Genomic DNA, 18023 nt, shown 5'->3' on the forward strand with positions numbered 1-18023 from the left:
ATATTATATCTCCGAGCAATTCAAGATAAAAAAAGAGGAGAAAAAGGTGTGGATGGTGACTAGGTTTTTTTTTATTTGATTATAAAATTATAATATTTAATATAATAGCTTTTTATTCATTAATTAAATATAATTTATAATTTATAATCTTTAAATAATTTTATTTAACTTTGTTAATGTATTTGTTTTTGTGTTTTAAAAATATTTTTAAAAAAATTTAAATTTTTTTATATTTTTCTTTACTTCAAATTAATATTTTTTTGATGTTTTTAGATTATTTTGATATGCTGATTTTAAAAATAATTTTTAAAAAATAAAAAATATATATTAATTTAATATATTTCAAAGTAAAAAATATTTTAAAAAACCACTACAAGTTACAACTACACTCCCAAACAAGTGCGGAATAAAAATGTAAAGGATTACAAACCAACTCCAGGATGTTAATTTGAAATGTAAACTATGGAGCCTAAATGAAAAAATAATGATTAAACAGCATGATTTGAAGTGTGATTTTCCCTTCAATTTACAATTAAAATCAATTCTATTATATAATTTTTCTAATTGTTCAAAAAATAGAAAGAAAAAACTAAATCGGCATGAAGTGGAATTCCAGACACTGAGAATCTCATTCCACTCAGAATCTTCAACTATTAAGCAAATATCAGAATCTTAGACTGTCAAAAGAATGATTATTGATGAAAAGTAACATTACGTTGACCAAATACCGCTTTAATATTTCTGAATCAGCACCTGGGATTTCTAAATGCAAATCAAAGATGATATTTTTCCATGATTTTGAGATTTCGAGATTCCATGACAAACAAAACATGAGGTCCCACCTTAGTATCTTAAAGTTGAAGGTGTTGAGAGCCCTACGTCTCTTGTACAAATGCCACCCCAATCACTTGCTTGCATTGAGATAAAACCCTAGGCATGTTCATTTACCTACCTTCTTGTGGCAGCCCCAATGAAGCAAGAAGGATTTTTACAGTCTTCAGTGTGCTGTTCTCAACAAATGTTCCAGTTGCATCTGTGAATAGTGATGAAGCCAATATCCGGTACGACCTAAAAAAGAAATCAACACACAAAGATCTGGGAAGAGAATATAGATTGAAGAATTCAAAGTGAAGAATGTAATTGAATACATGGATATTCTGTTCAATTACAGTTTCAAACACATCATTTAGAGCAATTTCCGACAATTTCAGTTACAATGAGACAGTGAACCTCAAAAAATCAAAACTATAAACCTATCATCTCAATTCTAATGAAAGAAATAATTATAATTGTAGGAGTTTTTTTTTTGTGGTTGTTAATTTTGATGATACAAAGAAAATTATATGCATATAGAATCAGTAATTATAGGAGTAATCTACTATTCCAGTCTTAAAATCAACTGTCACTGTCTTGTTGTCTAGCTTCAGTTTGTTTACACATGCAATCTGGCATGGGAAATGTGTAAAGTGATGCACTGGGCTTTCTTAATTCAGAGCCCTTCACATCACTGTGGCGAAGCATATTTTGCATCTGTCGCTTGAAGACCTCCCATCTGCAAAAAAATAAGACAAAAAGATAATAATCCTTTTCTACATAATGCTCAAAACATGGAGGGCTGTTGAAAGATGTGTGTGAGAATAGATCACAGAATTTTGTATTTGACTAGCAAAACAATTAGAAATGTCATCAGGAATCTTTAAAAGCACGCCAAATTTTATGTCTGAGTTATGAATGGTAGATCCAGCGAGTGTTTCTGTCGAAATGGGGACAAAATAAAGTCCAGAATGTATGGAATTGTTGTCCACTTCTCACTCTTCCTTTTACATCATGATTTGAATCTATCTTTACTCAAGTTTTGCTGTCTCTTTATCTCACCAACAACAGGAACAGGTTAACAATCCTTGTAACCAAGTAGATTATTGGCTAAACAGCTTTAAGCCCCCACATAAGTGCTAAATGTGAAACTAATATCAGACTAACTAGCACAGCTACGCCATTGTGGTTAGTGTACCCAACATTCACCAGGAGATTAAAATGTCCATGATAAACATTACCAAAACAATCACAAATCACATGGAGATGAAACACTGACCAAGACAACATGCACAATACTTTTAACAGGTTGCACGGATTTCAGATTATTAGTTGGGATATTCCATGCAAGGACACAAACTAGTAGGACAATCAGAGGAAACCAACTCTATGCACTGGGGGGGGGGATATTTCAGATGAAACAACAATCACATCATCAGTTATGGTGATAAAAAAAAGACATGAATATCTTTCAGTTATGAGTTGCACAAATTAAGAGCTACACATAAGGTTCAGAAATGAAATAGAAACTGAATTGCATACCTGATTGTGGGTTTATCAAATAAGAGAGCTAACTTTCTCTTGTCAGGATTGATTGTCTTGGCATGCCCTCCATACAAATAGCGCCTGTGACCCATTAAAAAGTGTGGAAAGTTCCCACCTTGTGTTGTGACAAAGACTTCACTATGCAGGCAAACCGTGTAGTCAAGAGCAGCCAACCTAGACGAGTGGCCCTACATCACATACTTCAGTATTACAAAGATTGATTTATTCATGTCTTTTACCAATTTCTATTTTACTTTTCACAGTAGGTGTTGACTCAATGATAGTAGGGAAAATTACAGACTACAAGTGCATATAGAACTAGTTTGGTACCTTAAATGGCACAAGTTCTTCAGCGGTAGCTATTGTGTCCTTTGTTTCTAAACGTGGAAACATCTGTTTAAGTGGAGCCATATACTTCTCTGCTTTATAAATATTACCTGCTGCGACATATACTGAGGTGGTATTATCAAAACCCATTCCCCTAAGCATCATCCCTACCTTCAATAGCAAGCAAGGTGATCCATGTTAATAGGTAAGTCTTTTAATAACTTAAATCACAAATTACAGCTTTGTTTTGAACTAGATGGATATGTAAGAGAAAAAATTTCAAAATACATGATTAATAATTGAAAACAGCAAAGGAATTTATATTTCAAAGTTAAAAAATAAGCATATAAGATAAACTTCCAAAATTCATTTCAAGGAAAAAAATGATTGATAATGCATGAATCTGAACAAAATGACTGCCCTTTATAGCATCAGGAATCCTCCTTGACCCTGTTCATTAAAGAGCCACGCTAGTGACAGCCCCCAATTTCCCCCCTTTTCTTGTGTCATAGAAAAGTTATAGCTTGCAATGTTAAGAGAAAGGGCATACACTTTCAGGTCTGTTCATGCTCATTAAATTAACAAATCAGATGGAAACCAATAAAATTGATTTCTATAACATCATGTGAACTGCAGACAATTTTTACAAATTTGGACAGATTTTCAAGAATGAAAGAAGAATCCTACATGTTCATTGAATAGGCACTAGTCACAGCCCCCAATGGCCACTCCTTGTTCTTTTGTGCTTGGAGAGTTAAAACTTTCAGTGTCAACGTAAGGGCATAGATTTTCAGGCATGAAGGCAGAATTTATATGTGCTAACTTGATTTGCTAATCAGATGGACATTCTGTAAAATGATCTATTTCTAGAATATCACACAAAATGCATCATTATATATTTTCACAAATTTGAAATTTGCTTTAAAAAAATAGTGACTAAAGAATATTGGATGGGTCTCACAGCAATAAAGGGATTAAGTTAGTCGAATACCTCCAATGGAGTTAAAGGGCACTTTCCATCCACACGATTTGCTCCTGGCCTTATTACTCTACCCCTTCTCCTAAATTTTCCTCTCCAAGCACTTTCTCGTGCAATATCCATCTCTCGTTTCTCTTCTTCCCCGCCATCATACTCACAGCATGAAAATGCAACCATATCCTTTCATAAAAATATTGACATTTAGAAAAGCATAGGATATAGCTAGAAAACCAACAAGAGTACATCCTTAAACATAAGGAAATGAGAATGGCACCGTTTCAAACCGCAGATGCACCGAGACATATTTCCCCCCACTTTGAGAACTATTCTTGATCATCCGATCAACCATCTGCTCTGCAAGCATTCTTATGGATTCTGAAAACCTCAGGGCTTCAAAATTGGCTAAGCATCTAAGACCCTGGATATTTGGAGGAACTGCATGTGCCAACCTGTTGGAGAAAGGTGCAATGCGTACTGCCCTGCATGATAGAATGAGAAAACAACTATCATACTAATGCCCACAAATATATCTTACGTTCATGAAATTGACTGCGCACATTATAAAGAATAGCATCAAACTGCAAAAACTTGAAAGCTATCTGGTCTGACTGGGAGTCAGCTTTGATTAGTGCATACAGGCAATGCTTGTGCCTTATTTGTTTTCTCTCTTTTAAAACAAGTGTGTTTACTAGTGTTCGTTTGTGTGTACAAGTAAATACCATGTTGGATTGGCACACATGGTCCAAAACAACATCCTCTTTTATATCTAAGAGGTTTCTTTAGTACAAATCATCTGCAATTTCATTTAAAGCACCTATTCCTTTTCTTTTACATGTTAGAAGGAAAGTTTTTTCTGTTAAGGGTGTTTGCCATGTGTTCTACATCATATGCATGTATCAAGAAGTGGGTAATCAGAAGTGTCCATTTGCAATACGGAACAAGTATAACTGATTATGTCAACATTAACTTTGAATGTGTTCTCCACACATTCAAATGTGTTTATTGTCGCAGCAAAGATGCTTTTGCAAAGTAGTTTGGGCTGAAAACACCTATTTTATCGTTTTTTATGTGCTTTCCAAAGTTTACTGAGACAATCATAGCACACCGTGTAAAAGTCACCCAAAAAACATCAATCTGGTGCCTTTTCAGCCTAAGAGAACTTGCAATTGCATAGACAAAGGCACACAAGTCATGGACAGTTATACCTTGTAATGTACTGTGAGCATGTATAGTTGCTTAAATTTCCTATTTAACATTATTCTAATCAAAAGAGTCTTGACATGAATAAAATAAGTCCTTGGTTTTCCCAAAAGCTTTAAGAGTAACTTTTAGGTACTAGTGGAGGTTAGATTCCCTCAAAACAAACCACCGGCTAACCAAAAAACCCCTTTTTTTTTTATCTTCTCATCCATCAAGATAAGGAATGGCAAGAATAAGAAAAACAAGTCATGGGATCCCAATCTACTCAAGATGCACCAAATGGGATTGAATGAACCATGGTCTTCACCTTCATCTATACCATATTCTTAATCATCTGTCCAGCTACCCTCTTCCCATGATAAAAATAGCTTTCAACACTTCTGACTTGCTTCAAACTCGTCCTTGAAGTTGAAACAAAAATAAAGGCATCGTCCCTTCACTCCTTCAGTTCTATAATAATAGCTTTCCTAGCAAATAAAAATTACCTTGATTCTATACTTCACTAGTTATGGAACCTTCTTGCCTGTGATAGAAGCAGTACATCATGGTGAGATGCCAAACTGAGATGCATTCCACACGTGTATCGTCAAAGACAACAGAGGATAGCTCAGCTCGTCACTCTTTGGCTGGGAGATTGGGCTTAAGCTCGTGTTATTAGATTTCATTTGGTTTTATTATTGGGCTTGATTTATGTTATTGTTGGGCATTTTATTTGGTGGGCTATAAGCTCAATTTCTAGTTGTGTAAGGTTTTACTATTTATATGTACCCTTTTTACATTACAGATAGTTTATAATGAATTAAGAAAAATCTGTGGATTTCCTCCTTCCTTTCTTTTCCCTCTCTTCTCCTGCTCCTTCTCTTCTTCTTCCCAGCTCCCTCTTCCTCTTCGTCCTTCCTTTCTCTCCCCTTTGTTTATTCCTTTCTCTCCTTTCCTTTCTTCAAATCTTCATGTCCCACAACACACCATGACGTTGCTCTCAAGATCATATCATCTTGAAACCTTTATCTATCAAGAGATCTGAAAGTCCACAAGCTTCCACAATTGTAAGAATACTTTCCTTCAGCCCAATCACAAAACACCCAACTTGAAGTACCTGACCTTGTGACTCTTTTCAGTGGTGGTACTTGATTTGTATTTAGCTTATCAAGCTAAAAGTCATATAGGATTTCTTTTATTCTTACCTTCTCTATGTTGACAGATGAGAACTGAGAGGGTAAAGGAAAATGGATGTTTTGTTCCCAATCATCGTTAGTAACTAAGGATTATTCATGAAGCTTTTGGAGAAACAAGTTGCATTTATTTAAATGAATGTTGTCCTACTTATCAACATATGCATGTGCTGTAGAATAAACATGGCAAGCACTCTTCATATTTTTTTCTTTCATTATTCTCATTTTTCACAAAAATATAAAACACTACTGTTGTGCACTTTTAAGACAAACAAGGACCAGCTATAAAAGAAACAAACAGGTGGGACACATGAAAAACTCATGAACTACAAAATCACACCATCCCCAGCCATGTCCTCTACCTAAATGTCAGAGGTGATTGTGTTTAAGAATGATAAGCATACACAGCTATTCAGTTGAAGTAAAATGTCCACATATCATTTAAAATCAAACAACTTGTAATTTCTTTGTTTCCTTGGAGCTTTGGGAAACAGTCCCCGGTGACAATGTCAACAACAATAATTAAGAAAAAGTAAAACTGCATACCTCATCTGCCTCAGCTTTGGAAGAACCTTCTGAAGATAGTAGGTCGGGCTGGACCAAGCTTTTACCCTTAAGTTTACTATGCTGCTTATGTTATTATCAAACTGCTCAAGTACATCACTTGGGAGCTCTCGAACTACTTTCACATTATTCTTAAGTGCGTGTATGAAGAAATCTTCATCAAATATTTCTCCAAATTTACTGTCATTGAAAATAAAAAAGGAGAAAAAAAGTCATGATAACAAGAACTGTATTGGCATTAATTCTCACAAATCTGATTATAGAAAATAGTGAAATGTTTGCAAGGAAAAATAATAACTTCACCATGAAAAGAAATTGGACAAATTCCTATTATATAATAAAACAAGAAACAAGTTGCACAAATACTGTTTGGTGACAAAACTTGCTCATGTTGTGATATATTTATGTAATAGCAACCAGAATGTATCAAGTTTTATTTTGTTTATGTTCTAGTATAAGAGACATATGGTTGCATTACCGTTATACTAACTGATACACAACAAACATGCAGAAAATCCTCAATTGTGTGTTCAAAAAGAAGAGCTGGCATTTGGTGACAGCAAATGTCACATTAGTCAAGTGTGAAGAAAAGTCAAGATGACCAGAATGAGGGTGGAGGAAAAAAGATAAAGCCACCATTTCTCGGAATGCTTGGAAGCTGTGTTTTCTTATATTGTTGAACATAATCATGCACCATGCAAGGATTGCTTAAAACAAGCAGAAAGGTGTCATTTGATCCAAAGGTTCTTGACAGCTGTCAGAAAACTCGGAGAAAGGAAGTGAAAGTTGTGATCTTTGCCTTGGCTCCAACATATTTTTTTCCATTGCAAAATTGAACAAACAATTGGTTGTAAGAGAAAGCTTTTACAACTTATAATTCCTAAGATAGAACTTTATTATATTCTAAATGCACTGGTCGTTGGCCAAGGTAGAGACATATTTGAAACCAACAAGGAAAACTTATGACCTATCATAAAGCAAACTGTTCAGTGAGATGGGATGGTCATGCATAATAACATTAATAGCATGGAATAACAGTAATTACCTGGAATCTCTCCAAACACTATTTAGATGAAAAAATGGAATGACCAAAGTAGCATTCAGCAATCCTGCCACAGCAACTGCATCGCATATCTGTATGCATTAAAAGGATTTTTTAATAAAAAAAAAAAGAAAATAAAGTGAATGATATGAATTATAAGACAGATGATTTGACAATAAATAGACCAAGAGCGCATTCAGATGTAGCCTTTTAATGATTAAAAGCATAGGATAAAGTCAGCTTCACTTTAAAAGACAAAACATACCGATAAGCGTTGTTGATTCAAACCACCATTCGCTTCAATTATAAGGAAACCATTAGACTCTGGCAATTCTAAAAACCATTAAAGCACAAGAAAGCAGTTAGTTTCTCTTGATGCTTTAGCAAGCAAAAAAGAATGGCTAATACCATAAGAGATACTAATGTCTGAAAGGAGAGCTACATCAATAATGACAAATAAATATGTTTTCCCTGCATAAGCAAGTGAACCCTATGTCACCACCATATGTAACAAGTAAGTTATCACTACATTAGTGCATTAATGTTGCTTCTCCAAAAAATAACAAAACCATACAGATTGTCTGGATTATAAGATACATAACCAACATGAGACCACATGGCTATCCACAATGTAACTGCAAAAAGATAGCTCAAGCACCAAATTTAGGCACTGCATACAAGCAAACATAGCTATTTGCAGATCTCGATGGGCTATAAAACCCACCAGCTTAGTTTCGATATTTTTGCTTACCATATTGAGATATCTTTCCCTAGCAATCAAATAAAAAAATTCATTGTAAGGTTGGCAGATAAATGTCATATGGGAATCCTACCTGCATCAGAGTAATTGCTGATGCCACTGGGCTTCCAAGCTTGACGCAGTTTTGGATCCCATGCTGTCATCAACTGCATGATTTATTATTTGTCAGTTGTACACAGCATGGGTAATCATCTCAAGGGGAAGAAAAGCAAAAGAAAAGGAACAACAAAATGTTATATTTCAACAAAAATTACACACTGCACAGAGATGAAGACGAAAAGGCAGAAAAAATGCAGCTCTTATAAATATCTATCCGCAAAACATTGCAGTAGACACTATAATTGGAACGGCGGTTGTTATTAAATATATCAAGCATATGTCAAACTGTTTATTTCTTCTTATCACTAAGACCAAACTTTATGAAGACAGGTGCCAAAGGAGTGTGCCCCCTTTTCATTATTTGTATCCAAGAAATCCTTCGTACCATTCAACATTTTTATTTCAAGTAGCTGCTCTTAAGAAAAACTCACCTCCTAGAGTTGCAAGGTAAGGAATAGTATTGCACCTGTAATGGCACTTACAAAAACAAATGTTCACATGCTCCCACACAACCCAATCCCATTCAACGATGGCTTAGCTGGAAAATCTTTCTATGAGTTGCTAATACAAAATCATCTCTTACCATTTCATCTCAAGTCCCTTTTCTGCCTCTCCTTTAACTCTTCTTTACTCCTACTATTTGGATCCAAGCACCCCTTCATTTCATCTCACGTCCCTTTTCTGCCTCTCCTTTAACTCTTCTTTGCTCTTACTATTTGGATCCAAGCACCCCTTCACATTGGTGCGCACCCACAGAGCCATATTGCATTGGAGGCAAAGCCATCTCCAAGTACCTCTTATCTTATCCAATCAGTAGTCACCTCCACCTCTTCTTCATGCGCTCTCTTTTTATCATGTCCTTTCTTATCTTAACAATCCTATCTTCTGGACATGTTTCTTCACAGACCTGCACTCACTGTCACATAGCATACCTAGCCTAATTTTAGCTTTAAGAAATTTACCTTGCTGCTTAGCAAGTATTGTATGATCACAACGCCCTCAAGTCACATTCCTTGATTTCAAAAACCCTACTTTGATTTAAAGGTAGCATCTTCCTACATGCCTCCTTCCTTTCGTATGGCAAAACATAGCAATTAAACTTAACAGATAAGACACATCACTCCATCATCTACACTCTGTGTTAAGACTGCTTAACCTTAAACCAAAACTCAAACCTAATAACACACTTCCATTCTTCGCCGTCAAGCTTTTACTAAACAGCAAGAGCTATAAATATCAGAAGAGAAGAGAAAAGAAAAGGGAAGAAACGCTACCGCATTGTGACTGCCATTGTTCTCAGCCTCCATATACGGCCAAAGCTTGTCAAAAACCTTAGGACTCCGGTACACCGTACCAGGAGGTGCACGTTTCCGTACAACAACACCGCCATTTTTCAAATTAACATCAAAATTCAAAGAACCCATATACAAAACCATCCCTGCAACATACAGCAATGGCGCAAACAGCAACAATCCTCTTCGCCTCAAAACCACCGTTACCACCATAAACATCAACCTCTCCACCACATGCTGCTTCCCCCCTCCTCCCCTACCGCCACCGCCACCGCCCCCCGAAAAACCACCGCCAGGAGACGAATTGCTCTTTCCGCTGCTGCGGCTGTGACGGAGGCGAGGCGAGGAAGGAGGAGACGGCGTGGGGGTGGCTGTGACAGTGCGGCCGGTGGCCCCGGCGTTTCCGAGGCGACTGTAGCCGTGCATGCTGACCGAATTAAATTAAATGAAATCAGGGTTTTAGAGAAAAAAATAAAAACAAAAGCAGAAATTCTAATTCTATAGAATTGAAAAATAAAAAATAAATAAAAAAACAAAGAGAGAGAGAGAGAGACGAAAAGGAGGAGGAAGATCTGAAAACGATTTTGGAGGATCTTATAGAGAAAACGATTGCATTAGGGAGTGACAGTTGACAGAATTTTTTTATTATTATTATTATTATTTAAAAGAGAGAGAGATTCTTTTTAGTTTAATGTTCTACTTTTTCAATAGAATTCTGAGTTTTTTCTATAAATCAAAGTCAAAAAACCATTTAAAAAAGGATTGCAACGGGGTGAGTGTGGGTGTGCTTCAAGTGGGCACTGTTGAGAAGATGCGCCTTGTTTGCTTTCATAGGCAAGAAGACAAGAGAGGATGTTGTCTCCTCCGAGGGATGATTTGTATTTGGAAGTATGAATTTGAGGGGTTTCTTTCCTTATTTTAAAGAGAGAAGATCAAAATAATTAATTTCATTGACCAAATTGAAATCCATTTTTTCATGTTAATCATGAGAGTGTGTGTTTAGCATTCTTTTTGTTCAGTTCATGAGCTTCTGTTCTGTTACAGCAGTGCCAATAATAGTAATCTCCATTGCCTTCTCTTCTCTCAGATACCTTCCACTGATGATAAATTTCATGGTGATCAAGGACTAAGAAGAACCATCCTGTTATTTACTCGTTGATCTTACATTAAAGAAAAAAAAGATAAAATTCATTACTCATCAAAAACATTAAAAATATATTTTCTTAAGATTTGTCTGTATCTATTTTTTTCTTTAAAATAAATTTAGAAAATAATTAATAAAATATCATTATTTACTTTTTAGGTAACAAAAGATTTTCCAGCATGAGCACCATAAATTTCTCGTCCCTCACTTTTATCATGGTTATCAAAAACGTATTTTTAACACGACACGAAAAATATAAAATAAACTCAAATTATAAAATCATAAAAAATTTATTTTTTATATATAATTCAAACACTTTAAAATACATGCTTTAAATAAAAATTCATATATAGTTCAAGCATTAGTGCAATACCTTGAAGGAATAACTCACCATAAACATAAGCATTTAGTTTAGGTATAAATTTTAGTATAACCAGCTCTTAATTTAAAAATAAATATTTTTATTATTAAAAATCAGCTCGAAACAATTTATTTTAAAATATTTTAGAATGATTTTTATCTTTTATTTAGTATAACTAGCCCTAACTCAAAAAAATTCAAAAGAAAAAATTAAAATTTTTAATTACTATAAAACCAGGGATGCAACTCATTTTCTTTTATTTTACTCCTTTTACTTATAGTATGTAAAGATGTCTTTGGGGACAAAAATATTAATAAAAAACTTTAAAAATTGATGAAAATAATTAATTGAGAATTTTGAAAAACTTAAAAATATAAATGATATACAAATAATTAAAATTGATATAAAAAAACTGTTTGATGTAAAATTAAGAATATATATACTTGAATGGTATTTTTAAAGTTTGTTTTAAAAAACAAATATAGCACCGACAAAACTACAGCAACTGTGGTACGTAACTAATAACTATGGTACGTAGGTGGGCCGTTTGGTTTCGTAGATAGCATCATGTGTGGACACCAGAAACTGGCCCACCAGCATTTATAGCCTCCTCGGACCTTTTTTTTTTTTTTTTTAACTGAAAACATGCCCAGAATATAATTAAATTAGGGCAATTTCTCAAAGTCATTATTGGTTTCAAGTCACAAACTATTATCCGATAAAAGAATTTATAAACTATTACATATTTTTATTTATTATATCTTAATTTTCTATCTTAATATTATATAATTTAATTAATCATCATTAATTATTCTTGTTAGTAATATTATTTTATAATTACAATTCAAAATATACATTGTTATTTTAAAAAATATAATATTTACCTTGTAGCATAAAAAATAAATTACTATAAGCTATTGAACAAAATTATTTGTTTAGCAGAAAAGATTCTATTTTTCTTTATAATAATGATAATCATGAATAATTAAAGATTCGTTTAGATGAGAGCTATAGCTTTTTATCATAGTTGTAAATATATTATAATAATTATAATTAAAAATTATTAAAAATTTGCTTAGAAAAGCTATAGCTGTTATTATTATTATTTTAATTGTCCAGATTAATTTATACATATTTCAATTAATTTCTCAAAACTTTAAAATTAATGATATATAAGTTTTTAGTAGGGGTAATCATTTTCGGTTTGATTTTTATATAAAAAAGAGTAACCTAACCGAAATTTAAAAAAAAAAACCGAAACTGGTTCAAACCGACCGGTTTCAGTTCAGTTTGGTTTTTTTGGACAAAAACCGATTTAAACCAATTTAGCTCGGTTTTTCAGTTTTGCTCAGTTTTTTTTTCGATTTTTTTTTCGGTTTGGGTTCAGTTCTGTTCGGTTTCAGGTTTATAAAACTGAAACCGAACATCTCAGTTTTTTCAAAATTTTAATCGGTTTAATCGGTTGTTTTTCACGGTTTGGTTTCTTCAGTTATTTTTTTTCCGGTTTTCTTGATTTAATTAATTTTTCAGTTTTTTTGCTTACTTTTAGTTTTTAGTAGTCTTAAAATTTATGTTAATCTCACGGGCGCGCTCTCTCTCTCTTTTTTTTTTGAGAAAGTGAAAGCTTTTATTTGTTTGAAAGTGTGATTGTGGTTGCGATTGCTTTTCAAAATACTTTTCATTTAAAAATATATTAAAATAATATTTTTTATTTTTAAAAAATTATTTTTAAAATCAACGCCTCAAAATAATTTAAAAACACAAAAAAAAAAATTTAAAATAAAAAATAAAAAAAAATTATTTTTAAAATGTAAAAACAAATAATTACATGTGTGTGAATTTCCAGGATTCTCATACCAGGATGTGAGAGAGGACCGTGAAAAGTCTTGTCACTGGTGTGCATGTCTCTGCTCCTGTAAGTTTTGTGCAGGTCTTTTCACGCATTTTTCTCATGTCAATATGGTGGTGAGTAGCTGATTGGGTGGTCTGTACGGTGAGATTCGTGTTGGTGGATTTTTTTCTCCATATCTCTCTCTCCTTTTCTTTTCCTTTTCCTTGATTTCGGGATTTGTGTTGGACCTTTTAAACTGTAATTATATCCTCCCGTTTATATTTATTTTAATTTTGATATTTATTATTTTAATGATTATTTGTGTTGATTTTAATGATTTTTAAAGTTATTATTAATTTTATTTTTGAGAATTTTTATTTCATTTAATTCGACCATCACTCTTTTAATTATATTTTTTTTTTTTTTTTTTTTCAATTTTATATCTTACAATTTTATTTTATTTATTTTTTTGTCCAATTTCGGCCCTTATTTTTTTATTACTATTTTTTATATCATTTTCTTAATTTATTTTGTTTTTCATTTTAATCCCTATTTATTTTATTTTATTTTATTTTTATACTAGATTTGTTCCTCATTGTTTTATTTTTTAATTTTTTATGATCGAGAATTTTGCTTTGTTATTTTTTTGTATCTATTTTTTATGAGATAATCCCAGTCTCATGAACCAAGTGGATTTTGAATGCTCAATTTAATTTTAGTATTTTTTAAGGTTTTTTCTTACAAATTGATTTTTTTTTCAATTTTATAATTTAACATTAGATTATTATCCATTGAGTTTTGTGATTTGTTCAGTTTTGCTTTTTATGATGTTATCTTGTTCTTATATCCTGGGTAAGGGTTGGTTAAGTTAACTTGAGTTGACAAAAGTTTTTTTTATGAAATTTATTTTTCTTTCCATTTTCATCATTTGATATTAAATTATTGGCCCTTGAGCTTTGTGATTTTCTTTCTTTCTTTTATGTGGGGGTTTTTTTTTCTAATATTTTTTTATTTAACTTGGGTCTTTTTTCTATATTCTTTTTTTTAATATTTATTTTTATCTAGAAATCGTATCGCGTGTGGCGGGTTCCTCAAGTTAATTCAGGGTGACTCAAGTTTTTGTTTTTCGCTTCTTTTTTTAAATTAATTTTTTTAAAATTTTAACATTTGATATTAAGTTATTAGACCTTGATTTTTGTGATTTTTTTAGTTTTTTTTACAGGATTATTTTAATTTTATATTCGAGATCGTGTATCAATAAAATTATCTTAAATTAACTTGGGGTTATTATTGATTGAAGAATGCAGTGAAGCTGACTTTAAAAAATGTCCATGCATCAAAACATGGAAATCTATCAATTCATGGGTAAGAGACTGTGTAGACTGTAGAGTATGGCCTGGCATGATACCATTAAAACCAAAGTTTTTAAACCCGGTCCGGTCTAAGGCCTGGGTTCCTGGTTTTGACCGGTTTATCGGGTTGCGCGGGTTAATTTTGATTTTTTTAAAAAATCAAAATAACATCGTTTTAGTTAAAAAAGAAAAGAAAAAGTCAATAGATTGCAACTAAGTTTTTTATCGAGTCTTGTTTGGTCTGGTAAACCGGGTCATTGGATCACTCCAAATTTTAACTTTCTTTAATATTTTTTAATTCGGCCCAGTTCCAACCCTGAATTAGCCAAATTCTAGGTCAATTGCTGGGTCAAATCAAGTTTTAAAACTATGATTAAAACATAATAGGTAGCTTTCAAGGATCTCTCTTTATTGAAATAAGGAACAATTGAATCGTTAAAAGGGACATCTAGTATAAATCAATTATACAACAAGAAGTAAATCACTTATGTGATTAGTTTGTAAATAAAAAAAATACATATCCATTGTTAATTTTGAGTGTTTTTTTTTTAAATTTGAAAAAGTAGATTTCATTAATATTAAAAAAATATTTAGCATTGCCGTCAAAACAATTATTTAAAATTTGATTATTTTTGTTTAAAATTATTATTTTTTAATATTTTTAAATAATTTTAATATGTTAATATTAAAAATAATTTTTTAAAATTTTTTTTTTTTCTAAATATTTCTAACTGAAAAATAATTTAAAACATAACGTATAGACACTAAATGCTAGAAAAACACACAAAAAATCTCAAAACATTAAATAAAAAAAAATCTGATAAAACCAAGTAATACAGCATAGACTTCTTTATTGCATGTTTTTTACTCAAACGAGTGAGCCACCAGTTAGTCCCACGAAGAAGATGGCCTGCATAATATCTTCTTGTGCAGCTCTTTCAACTCAATCACTTCTCTCCGCCGACTCACTCCCAACTAGCTCAACTCGCTCAATCAAACCCAATTCCCTTTCATGGGGCTCTTCATTTCCCACCATACACATCTCCATCTCCATCAACAACAACAACCCATCCTCTCTCAACAAGGTTTGCACACACTCTTCTTCAATCTCTCTTTACCCTGGAAACTACTTTGAAAAGGGAACAAATTTTAAATAGTAAGCCGAGTCTCATGTTTTTCTGCTGTTTTGATTTTTTATACTTGAATTTTTCCCTGAACAGCAAATGGGTTTGCTGATTTCCTGTTTCGGTATCATTTATCTTATTTTTGGTTATATATGCAGTTCTCTTGGTTTAATAGGTTATGAAATCCATCATCTTTCTGTTTATTTCCAACTGATGATTTGTTAAGCGTTATTAGAATCAAATGTTTTTGTACTGGAGCTTTTAACAGAAGGATATGGTAAGTTATTTTTGTCAATTATTGAGATGGGGTGTTATTATATTTCTCAATGAGTGGTAAAATGCGAAGAAGAAGAAGAAGAAAATGTTTCAATTATTTTGCACTAGGTAGATAATTAGACCGGAACCCCCACCTTCAACTTTTGCACAATGGATAATTCAATTTTATTTTATTTTTATGTAAAGAATCTGCCAAGGCTGATCAGTTTATGAAAGTGGAGGATAAAAGTGAGAGGAAAAGGCTAACTTTTGGACAATTTCTAAGTATTGATATAGTAGTAGGAGCAGGTTAGCTAGATGAGAAATCATTTTATATTATAGAAAATTAGATTGCTTGTGTTCTAATCTTGTAGAAGTTGTGGTAGTAGAATATGATAAAACATAGCTAAACTTTCTAATGTTGGTTTCAAAAGGAAAAGCTTTCACGCGCAAAGTTTCTCAACAATTCTTACTGCTGAAAAAATTATTAAGAAACAGTTATTGCTAGGATCTTCTTGTTATTAGTATGGTCGCTGACCAAGAATGCTCTTGTTCTGAAGAGACTTGCTTGTAACTTGTTCAAGTAATATATAATTTAACTACCCATGATTGTGTAATTGCTTTGTTAAACTTTGGCTACTGCTTTATCTTCAAAAAAAAAAAACCTGCTGCTTGCTTCTCCATGTTGAACATAGTCTTCTTGTGGGAAGAATCTATGTAGGTACCTTGAGAGTTTTCCACAACTTGTTTGTTGTGATGAAAAATACTCCCAATTAAAATTGATGAATAACCAAAATAATTTTGACACTTGATTTATTAGACATTGATGCATGTTCTTTATGGTAAAGGCATGAGAATATTTACCAGGCCTTGTTCCTAATGTGTAATCATTTATAGTTCTATTGTTTCATGACCATTTGTGCTTGGCCTGGCAGTAATTTGCTGGCACCACAGAGCAAATGCTGCAGGTTCATTTCCCATCCGTTGACATTGATGGTTCTTTTCTGTTTATATGTGAGTGGAATTTTGATTCACCTCCAAATTTCACCACAGAGCATTAGAATATGCTTTTTGTAGAAATGAATCCGATTTTGATTGCCATAAATAAGACACTCCTAATTACAATCTTCCAGAAACTGTGTTGTACTCTCTAATAGTCAATGGGAGCACAGGAATTTGTGGTTTGCTTTTTTGTGTGATAGTCTTATTGTAGCTTTACTATTGTTGGTTGTCAATTACTTCATTTTCTGCAGTCCTCTGAAATGGTTAGACAGAGAATCTAGCATTGCCTTCTACAGTTTTCAGTCATCTTTACAGCCGAAATTAGTGTTGTTTAAGATGACTTTTCAAGGAAGAAACGAGTTCTAATATTTGTTTCTCATATCTGCAGACTTCTTTCATTCAAGCTGCCTGGACAAGAAGATCTCGAGGTGAACTTGCCAAGAAACCTAACAAGAAATCGTGGAAACAGAGGACAGATATGTATATGAGGCCATTCTTACTAAATGTTTTCTTTTCAAGGAGATTTATCCAGGCAAAAGTGATGCACCGGGGAACAAGTAAAGTGGTATCAGTTGCTACCACAAATGCCAAGGATCTGAGACACAGTTTACCATCACTTACAGATCACAATGCCTGTAGAATTGTAGGGAAGCTCATTGCTGAGAGATCCAAGGAAGCTGATGTGTATGCAATGTCTTATGAACCTAGAAAAGATGAGCGGATTGAAGGTAAACTTGGAATTGTTATTGATACCATTAAGGAGAATGGGATCATATTTGTTTAAGCAGACTACTCGTTATTACTCTTCTAGGTTTTGTTATTGTAAATTACAGTGGAGAAACACAATTGGTTTAACATTGTTCATTTATCTAACATGTCTAATAGAAAATTGCTCATTTAATTCTTGAGTCCTCTTTGCTTTCCTGTGTGCATACTTGATTCTATCTTCCTTACCCTGTAGTTAAGGAATTTTAGCTTTATGGAACTGATTTGAAGTTTTTACAATTATCAGTTACTTGCGTCTTCAATGCGTTCATCATTTAACAGAAAGACTTGGTCTCAGCAATTACCTATCACTGGATTTTGGTGTTTGAGTTTGTGATTTCAAGGTCTTGAACATATGATATTTAACGTACTTTTCCATCCATAGCCAATGTGTAA

General features: G+C 32.8%; 2 protein-coding genes across 3 annotated transcripts; one reads left to right on the forward strand and one right to left on the reverse strand.

Annotated features, from left to right (window-relative positions):
- Window positions 1-1113: 1113 nt before the first annotated feature.
- On the reverse strand, window positions 1114-10828 carry LOC7467410 (O-fucosyltransferase 9). Of its 2 annotated transcripts, none has more exons than XM_052449730.1 (10): window positions 9776-10828; window positions 8476-8548; window positions 7908-7975; window positions 7646-7734; window positions 6583-6780; window positions 3939-4143; window positions 3677-3844; window positions 2689-2856; window positions 2356-2546; window positions 1114-1552 (listed from the first exon to the last, which is right to left on the reverse strand). In XM_052449730.1, exons 1-10 carry the CDS (start codon window positions 10217-10219, stop codon window positions 1396-1398), a joined length of 1761 nt encoding a protein of 586 aa, XP_052305690.1. In that variant the 5' UTR covers window positions 10220-10828; the 3' UTR covers window positions 1114-1395. The 2 variants fall into 2 exon arrangements, with proteins under 2 accessions (XP_052305690.1, XP_052305691.1); XM_052449731.1 differs by lacking the exon at window positions 9776-10828 and adding an exon at window positions 9085-9707.
- A 4493-nt stretch (window positions 10829-15321) lies between these two features.
- LOC7467411 (uncharacterized) lies at window positions 15322-17770 on the forward strand. Its single transcript, XM_002325504.4, has 2 exons — window positions 15322-15566; window positions 17251-17770. Exons 1-2 carry the CDS (start codon window positions 15339-15341, stop codon window positions 17644-17646), a joined length of 624 nt encoding a protein of 207 aa, XP_002325540.3. The 5' UTR covers window positions 15322-15338; the 3' UTR covers window positions 17647-17770.
- Window positions 17771-18023: the final 253 nt, after the last annotated feature.

The sequence above is a fragment of the Populus trichocarpa genome, chromosome 19 (genome assembly GCF_000002775.5).
Source record: "Populus trichocarpa isolate Nisqually-1 chromosome 19, P.trichocarpa_v4.1, whole genome shotgun sequence".
Lineage (NCBI taxonomy): Eukaryota > Viridiplantae > Streptophyta > Magnoliopsida > Malpighiales > Salicaceae > Populus > Populus trichocarpa.